Genomic DNA, 9,145 nt, shown 5'->3' on the forward strand with positions numbered 1-9,145 from the left:
AAAATTATACAAACTCCGAATGACAAACCTCACATGTCAAGTCGAGAATCCATCTCTAGGGTAACAAGTGGTCTTACTCATCAGGCTACCATGCCCCCCAAAAAAAACTAAGATCATGGCCACTGGTCCCATCACCTCCTGGCAAATAGAAGGGGAAGAAATGGAGGCAGTGAGAGATTTTACTTTCTTGGGCTCCATGATCACTGCAGATGGTGACAGCAGTCATGAAATTAAAAGACACATGCTTCTTGGGAGGAAAGCAATGACAAACCTAGACAGCATCTTAAAAAGCAGAGACATCACCTTGCCGACAAAGGTCCGTATAGTTAAAGCTATGGTTTTTCCAGTAGTAATGTATGGAAGTGAGAGCTGGACCATAAAGACTGATCGCCGAAGAATTGATGCTTTTGAATTATGGACTCCAAAAAGATCAAACTTATCCATCCTTAAAGAAATCAGCCCTGAGTGCTCACTGGAAGGGCAGATCCTGAAGTTGAGGCTCCAGTACTTTGGCCACCTCATGAGAAGAGAAGACTCCCTGGAAAAGACAATGATGTTGGGAAAGATGGAGAGCACAAGGAGAAGGGGACGACAGAGGATGAGATGGTTGGACAGTGTCTTCGAAGCGACTGGCATGAGTTTGGCCAAACTGCGGGAGGCAGTGGAGGATAGGGGTGCCTGGCGTGCTCTGGTCCATGGGGTCACGAAGAGTCGGACACGACTGAACGACTGAACGACAACAAATTTGTTACTCCATGCACATATTATATTTCTTCTGTTTATGAATTTTGAAACAGTATAGTGTTATAAAAAAATATTGTCAGTATATTATTAGCCGACGTGTTGCTTGTTGCTGTTCAGAGTGCTCTGTTTTGCAATACAGGGGATTTTCTTTGGTGTGGAATTTTTCAGCATGGCACAGCCGAGTGGGATACCCTTCAGGGTTTGGGTGGCACCGAGATAAAAGTATTTGTGATTGGGTTGGGGGGGGATCTAAGAAGGATTCCATATCTGCTGCAAGCTCTCCTGTTTGATATTTAGTCTAACCTGCATTTATTTATTTAGAAATAAATCCCATAGATCTCCAAAGGAAGATAGGCTCATGGTCCAACCTCAGGAGGAAAAAAAAACACAGCAAGTTGTGAAACTAATGCTAACGTAATAATTACATTATGCATCAAGCACACTTCCATTGGGCAGGTGCACTTACAGTATTATTTTACCTTTATGTTGTGTTTTACGACTGATTGCCTTCTCCTGCAGGTTTTCAACATAATATGGCAACTGTTTAAATATAAGCATCTGATTGAAAGGTCACAAAATGTGCAGGCATACAAATTATAAGATTCACATTTAAAATTTCAGCATTGTTCATGTTCTGCTGCACACATAAAAGAAATCAAGAGAGCTTCAATCAAACCACACGGAGTGCTATGAAGCGGAAAATTTTTAATACACAAAAACAATAACACCTTTGTACAATGCTTCTGCACACACATAGCCGATGTTAGTGATGCTTTCAATGCACCAACATGCCATTGTGCGTATATTTATGGGTTGCACAGAAGTCGGCATGACACCACTCCTTCTGCTCTCCATCATGAATTGTAATAAAGAAAGTAAAAACATTCTTGGGGGGGGGGAACATTCTTCTCAAGCATAATTCTATGAAGATTTTTTTCCAAATAAAAATAAATAGCAATACCTCCCCCATTTTTGATCCTTGATATTAAATAAGTTGTCAAAGTTGTTTTTTAAAATAAATAAATAAAATAAAACCCATTCAAATATAAGTTGTGCCTTCTTGAATCGGTTCAAGTTTCATCTTGGGTTGCTATATTTTTTACTTCTAGGCCTGAGCCAAAGGTTTTTAGAAAAAGTTTGGTGAAATTGAAGGTTAGCAAAAGATTTCATGAAGCTGCCCCCCCCCCCCCCGCCTCATATTTTTTTTGCTTAGTATCTTGGTCCTGGCAGCGATGATGTCAAGGATAAAAAACAGCACCACATAGCAATATTTTGGGTTGTTTTTTTTGTCTCCTGTAGTGTCGTCAATGACTGGAGGCAAGAAGTAGGTACAACATTTCTTTATTTCAGGTGCTGGAAGAACTCGGGGGAATGGGGAAAAACTGGGGTTTATATAGAAACAGTTATCTAGTGGAGAGAGATACATTTTGGCGGGAGCCAATGGCACGGCTTCCCTCCTGTGAGAACCAATCCAACAGAGGATCCAAATTCTGCTCCCTGCCTCAGCAAATGGTTGCTGTTCCCGCTGTAACTAGTACATTCAAATAAAGACTGTAATACAACACAATACATTATGCTAACATCTAGACTGTGTTATTGCTTAATACACAACACCCCCCCACGCTTAGCGGGAATGACACACGTAGTCTTTCAGGAACTGTGGCTTCCTGCGATCTCTACCCGATCGTCTCACCTCTGGTGTTGTGACCTGAGGTATTGGCGGCTGAGGGATCTCCTCGGGTGTATTGGCTACCCCTGTCCCTGCTAATGGTTCCCTCAGCTCATTTTCTTCCGCCAACTCTGTGTTTTCAGCGGGTAGTGCACCGACTGTCCGCCCTGGCGGGGCATTAACCAGTGCAGGTGTCTCTACCTGGCTCGGGGATGGCGACTCCCCATTTAATGCAGAGGCGTTAGGTTCCTCGGCATCACTCCGGCTGGGTATCCTGCGTCTCAGCTGATCCACATGCCTGCGCCAGACCTGACCTTGTGATAACGTGACATGATATGACACGGGACCGGTGGCCCGTGAAATGACTCCCGGAACCCAAATCGGACCTCTGGCATAATTTCTCACCCACACGAGATCCTCCGGATTAAAGTGTCTCGTTCTATCCCCTTCAGGTGGGGGTGGCTCCCGTGCAGGACGCGAGGGCATCCTATCTGGATGCACAAAGTCCAGGACTGTCACCAACCTTCGGCCTAACAGCAGCTCAGCTGGTGATTTCCCAGTGGCTGTGCAGGGTGTGGCGTGCTGCAAGAATAGCATACGAGCTATCCGGGCTGCCCAGTCACCCTCCATTAGACGTGAAATAGCCCCTTTTGCGGTTCGCACCATTCGTTCTGCTTGACCATTAGAGGAGGGGTGAAAAGGGGCAGAGGTCACTCCTCGTATGAAATTGTCTTTTTATATATATATATATATATATATATATATATAATTTTTATTATTTTTACACTAAAATACTACAATAATCCTTAACAAACATTTTCATATATTTTCCATTTGGCTACCAAGCCGTGACTTCCGTCAGTCCCTTCAAGTGGTTTTCTAAATTTTAACTTGATATTATACTTCTTTAATCAACCATTGCTTACATTTTCAAAAAAAAAAAGAATTTCCCTTACTTTACTATCCTACTTACAATAATAGTTCTACACATTCACTACAAAACTTCTTGAAATCCTATTAACGTGTTCAAATGTAAATTGTCTTTCAAATAATTCGTAAACTTTAACCAGTCTTTGATGAATTTCTGGTCCCGCTGCTCTCGGATTCTTCCCGTTAGTTTGTCCATTTCTGCGTATTCAGTCAATTTCACTGTCCATTCCTCTTTCGTCGGTAATTCTTCTTGTTTCCATTTTTGTGCTAGAAGAATTCTAGCTGCCGCCCCTCGTATGAAATTGTCAGCAAGGAACCCTCTGAACTCATTTGACACGAATGCTGCCCCATTGTCTGACACCACTGTTCCTGGCAGACCATGCGTGGCAAACAAGCGCCTTAAAACTTTGATAACGGCTGCTGATGTGGGACTGGAAACTAAGGCTACCTCCAACCATTTCGAGTATGCGTCGACCACAACCAAAAATGTTTTCCCTTGAAAGGGGCCCGCGAAATCTATGTGAAGACGGTTCCATGGCGCCTTTGACTGTTCCCACCAATGAATAGGTGCCCCGGGAACCTCAGGTCGAACCTCTTGGCATGTTTTGCACGTGTTTACCCACATTTCTATTTCCTTATCCATCCCTGGCCACCACACATAACAACGTGCCAGGGATTTCATTCTGACCATTCCCGGGTGCCCCATGTGCAAGGTCTCTAGAATGCGATTCCTCAGTGGGTTGGGAATGACCACCCTGTCCCCCCACAGTATGCACCCCTTATGAAGTGACAACTCATGCTGCCGCATTACGAATGGGCGGAATTTTTCTTCTTGGCCCCCACTGGGCCACCCCCTCCCTACCCAGGCGAGGACTCGGGAAAGTGTGGGGTCCTTTCGCATCCTGGCCACCACTTCTTCCGCGGTCACAGGAGCGCCTGGCAGAGTTTCCAACATCGTGACCTGTTCGGCTGGTGCTGGATCACAATCACCAGTTCCCTGGAGTGGCAGCCGGCTGAGGGCGTCTGCGTGACAGAGCAATTTCCCTTTCACATGACATATTTTATATTGGAACCCATTTAAAAAGATCGACCACCTGAGCATTCTAGGAGACAGGATTTGAGGAGTTTGTTTGTTGGGGTTAAACAGGCCCAGTAATGGCTTGTGGTCCGTTTCGATTAGGAACGATCGCCCATACACATAGTCATAGAATTTCTTAACCCCCGCTACCACAGCCAATGCCTCTCTGTCAATCTGCGCGTAGTTCCTCTCGGTGGAAGTAAGAGTCCTTGAATAGAATGAGATGGGTCTGTCTGACCCATCCGCCTCTCTGTGGCTGAGCACAGCTCCCAACCCATATTGCGATGCATCACAAGCAAGTATGAGGGGCTTCGTTTCGTCATAATGTGCCAAAACGCTCTCAGCAGACAACATTCCCCTTATGGTTTCGAAAGCCTTTTGTTGCGGCTTTCCCCAATGCCAGACGCACTTCTTCTGCAGAAGCCTGTGCAAGGGCTCTGCCACCGCTGCTTTGTGCGGTAAAAACGCATGGTAAAAGTTTACCAGACCCAAAAATGATTGGAGTTCCGTTTTGTTGCTGGGTTTGGGTGCATTAGCGATGGCCCTAACCTTGCTTTCCATGGGGTGCACTCCCTCAGCATCAATGGTGTAACCGAGGAAATCCACCGTAGGAACTCCAAAAATACATTTCTCCTTTTTTAGATGGAGTCCAGCTTCCTGGAACTTGTAAAGCACCTGTCTGATGCGGCTTTCCAACTCGTGGGGGTTCCTCCCCGATATTAGGACATCATCAAAATACACGAGTGTGCCCGGTACTTCCCTTAATAACCTTTCCATAATGCCCTGGAATATTCCCGGAGCTACACTTACTCCAAATTGCAATCGGTTTACCTTAAATGTTCCTTTGTGGGTTACAATAGTCTGAGCCTCTGCGGTCTGTGGTGTTACAGGTAACTGCTGGTACGCCTGGGCAAGATCAATTTTTGCAAATACCTTGCCTCCCGCCAACTTTGCTAGCAGTTGCGACACCACTGGAATGGGGTAAGAATTTCCCCGAATTGCCTTATTTATTGTGCATTTATAGTCTGCGCAGATACGCACTTCCCCGTTTGCCTTTAGCGGGGTCACTATTGGGGTTTCCCACCGCGCTGAGTCAACTGGTTCCAATACCTTTTGCTGGACTAGTTTGTCGAGTTCTGCCTCTATCTTGGGCTGCAAGGCAAATGGTACCCGTCTTGGTTTAAGGCGGACTGGAGTCACCCCTTGGTCCAACTCAAAATTAATGGGGGGCCCTTTATAGCACCCCAGACTGCCATCAAATAAAGGTGTGAACTCCTCATAAAGCTTCTCAAATGTGTTTGGGGCTATTGTTATGGCGTTCAACCCAGATATGCCCAGCCCTAAAGCAGGAAACCAGTCTGTTCCCAATAGGCTAGTGCGCTTTCCCTTGGCAATCACCAGCTTAAGCACAGCCCTTTTGTTTTTAAAACTTACATTGACGGAACACATTCCAAGGATGTGTATCCGGCAGGCCGAGTACGATTGTAATGTGGCGGGGAATGGCTCCAATGGAGGAAGCTTACCCCCTAAAAAAAACGACCTCGCTGTTTTGTCGGAGACAATTGTGAATCCTGACCCAGAATCTACCTCCATCTGGCAAGGGTGGCCCTCAATGCTGACCTGGAATGATGCCTTCCCCTGAGCAGGAAACTGAACAGTCTTGCCCTCAATCTCGGTGAGGTAGTTGCAGTCGTCCACAACGTGTGCCGATGAGTTTTCCTGTCGCCGGGACGATCGCGGGGATCCTGATGTTCCCCCGGTAGCCGACCTGCATACCCGAGCAATGTGGCCCATTTTTCCGCAAATGCGGCACGTGGCATTCCGGAACCGGCACTTCCGACGTTCGTGCGCACCCCCACAACCGGGGCATTCTAGTTTTCTTCCCTTTGTTCCCGATGAACCAGCCCCCAGGGATCCAACGGCGCGGGATGGACTCTGGGACGGGCTGGACTCCTGGCTGCACATAGCGTGGGCTGTTTCTGCTGCCGGCCTGGTGCTTCGTTGTGGGGTTTTCTGCTTTTCCCCCTCTGCGGTCTCCGTGGCTAAGGCCTCGCGCACTGCCGTTGCTAGATCCACCTCTTCCTTTGCAGCGATTCGACGGCGGGCCTTACTACTGCTCAGGCCGCCAATGAACTGGTCAAGCAGCGCCTCCTCAAGAGCCACGAACTGACATTGCCTCGCCAGGACCTTCAGCTCAGCAAGGAACATGGAGACCGATTCGCCATCCTTCTGCCTCCTATTATGGAACTCTATGCGGCGTGTTGTCTTAGTTGCTGCTGGGGCCAGGTGCCTCGTAAGTTGGTCTGTTATCTGCGCCAGCGTCGCTGTTTCTAGCGTGAGAGGAGCCACCAACCCTCGGGCCAACTCGAAAACTTCGGCACCGCAGCAACTCAGAAAAACAGCCTTCTTCCTGTCGCTGTTGGTGATTCCTTGCGCGGCAGCAGCAAAACCAAAACGTTGGAGATAGGAATCCCAAGCCTCCGCGGCTCCCGGTTTGAACGGCTCAATTATCTTACTTCCTGCCATGGCGTGATCAGGAGCGTTTACGACTTCTTCCTCCTCTTCTGCTGACTCCGGATGCCGATCACTGTCCTCCATTTACGGCAAGCCGGATCCCACCTTCGTCGCCAGAATGTAGTGTCGTCAATGACTGGAGGCAAGAAGTAGGTACAACATTTCTTTATTTCAGGTGCTGGAAGAACTCGGGGGAATGGGGAAAAACTGGGGTTTATATAGAAACAGTTATCTAGTGGAGAGAGATACATTTTGGCGGGAGCCAATGGCACGGCTTCCCTCCTGTGAGAACCAATCCAACAGAGGATCCAAATTCTGCTCCCTGCCTCAGCAAATGGTTGCTGTTCCCGCTGTAACTAGTACATTCAAATAAAGACTGTAATACAACACAATACATTATGCTAACATCTAGACTGTGTTATTGCTTAATACACAACACCCTTGACTCTGCCCTCGCCTTGATGCTCTCCTAGTCACTAAAATGTCACCCCCAGCTTCACACTATTCTATAAGGGTTGTGAAGTTCTGAGGGGTCACTTAGTCCATTTTGGCTAGTGGAAGGCATGTGGAACCAGAGTAGAACTTAGCAGGTCAAAGTCAAAGGAAGGAGAAATCTGGAGTGGCAGAATTTGTGGGAATGTTTTGGGATGTAGGATGTTTAAGATATCCTATTCCAAGTCCCAGAAATTAGCAGAGTTCTCATTCCCCTTTTAAACACACACACACAGCAGATAGCTTGCTCAGGTTCATTAAAACCTCTGTAATAAGTGTCCTGGTATTTTCCCCATTAATCCCTCTCAAAATAAGATAGGACTACTACACAGTCTTCTATAAAAGCGTAAAAAGAGTTTATTTACAGACGTCCTGTTCACAAAAAGATCCCAGAAGGCAGACTTAAACTTAGTAAAAGTTACATTTACTCAGAAGACTGTCCCATAAGGGAAAACAGTTCCTTTGTCCTCTCTTGGCTGGAAGCCAAGAGAGCATCTTAGCAATGCGGCTTCTTTGAGAGCATGGTCCAAAAGAGGAAGATGGAGTCTGGTCCCTGTGGTTTTGTGTTAACCTGCCCAGGTGAGGCCAAACCCATTTCCAGTTACACAGAGGAAGTCCATCCCAGCCCAGAAGAAACAGCAAGTTCTGACTGGCTGGCCTAGAGTTCCCCTTTTGTGTCCACTCTAGCAATGTTGTGTTTGACTGCTCTTGCATTTTACACCCCACAGAACTGGAATCCAGAATGAATCTGCAAGTCAAGAGTGGAGAGAAGTTCCAATTTAATGGAACATGACAGTTTCACCATGTCTGGTGGGGGAAGAACTGCCCTCCCCATACTCAGATCACTGTTGCTTTCCTGGATAGGGATGGGGCATGAGTGACACCAGTGTCAGAGGGTGACACTCTGGCTCCACTCCATCAAATGCACCTCTGGTACTGGAATATGGATGAAGGCTGGCAGAACCTGATGATTTAATGCAGATCCTAGTAAGATCTGGAGTTTACTGGCTTTTCAGATCCCAATATTGGTCACCTTGCTGAATATTGTTTTGCTAGCTGGAAAAATAATCATGGCTAATTTCATCAAGTCCCAGTGCTTTTTTCTGGTGGGGACACGGGGGTATGCATACCCCTATACATTTTGTGGGTCTATGTTTGGCCTCATTGAGGGGCAGTATTTCAATATGAGTAGGAAAATGAGAGTACCCCTAAACATTTTTTAAATTAAAAAAGCACTGTCTAGTCCAATAATTTCTTTTCAGCAGCCGGATGTCTCTGAAATTTCTGAAGACATATAAGAGTCCACTTGGTTATAATGACTGAGAGTTATTGATAAAACAAGTCAACACAGATGCATATAATCCGTCAAAAGGTCTTCTACATTATTGACCCCACCTCTGTGCATATCACTCAACATCCAGCAAGGAACTTGTGCTGAAGTGACCCCTAGCTGGATCAGAGAGTGCACGTTTTCTAGTTTAAGAAACGTGGTTTGTAACTCCTTTAATACAAATTATTCCAGTAAGTATTATTGGAAGCACAGCATTTGTGTTTCAAAACAAAACACCACAGCTCTCTTATTCCTTTATTCAACTGATCAAGCCAGGAAGCAAACAGTGACTTGGCTCACTTTCTTTCAGTAAAGTCTTCCATGATTTGTAGTCAGGAGACATGAACTTTAGTTAATTAGCAGCACAATGGATATATATATATATATA

The 9,145-nt window shown here is 46.2% G+C and overlaps 1 protein-coding gene across 1 annotated transcript; it reads right to left on the reverse strand.

Moving 5' to 3' along the window:
• Positions 1-2,368: 2,368 nt before the first annotated feature.
• On the reverse strand, positions 2,369-7,019 carry LOC117045399 (uncharacterized protein K02A2.6-like). Its single transcript, XM_033146399.1, has 2 exons — positions 3,722-7,019; positions 2,369-3,087 (listed from the first exon to the last, which is right to left on the reverse strand). Exons 1-2 carry the CDS (start codon positions 7,017-7,019, stop codon positions 2,369-2,371), a joined length of 4,017 nt encoding a protein of 1,338 aa, XP_033002290.1.
• Between the last annotated feature and the right edge of the window lie 2,126 nt (positions 7,020-9,145).

This window comes from Lacerta agilis, chromosome 4 (assembly GCF_009819535.1).
Source record: "Lacerta agilis isolate rLacAgi1 chromosome 4, rLacAgi1.pri, whole genome shotgun sequence".
Taxonomy (NCBI): domain Eukaryota; kingdom Metazoa; phylum Chordata; class Lepidosauria; order Squamata; family Lacertidae; genus Lacerta; species Lacerta agilis.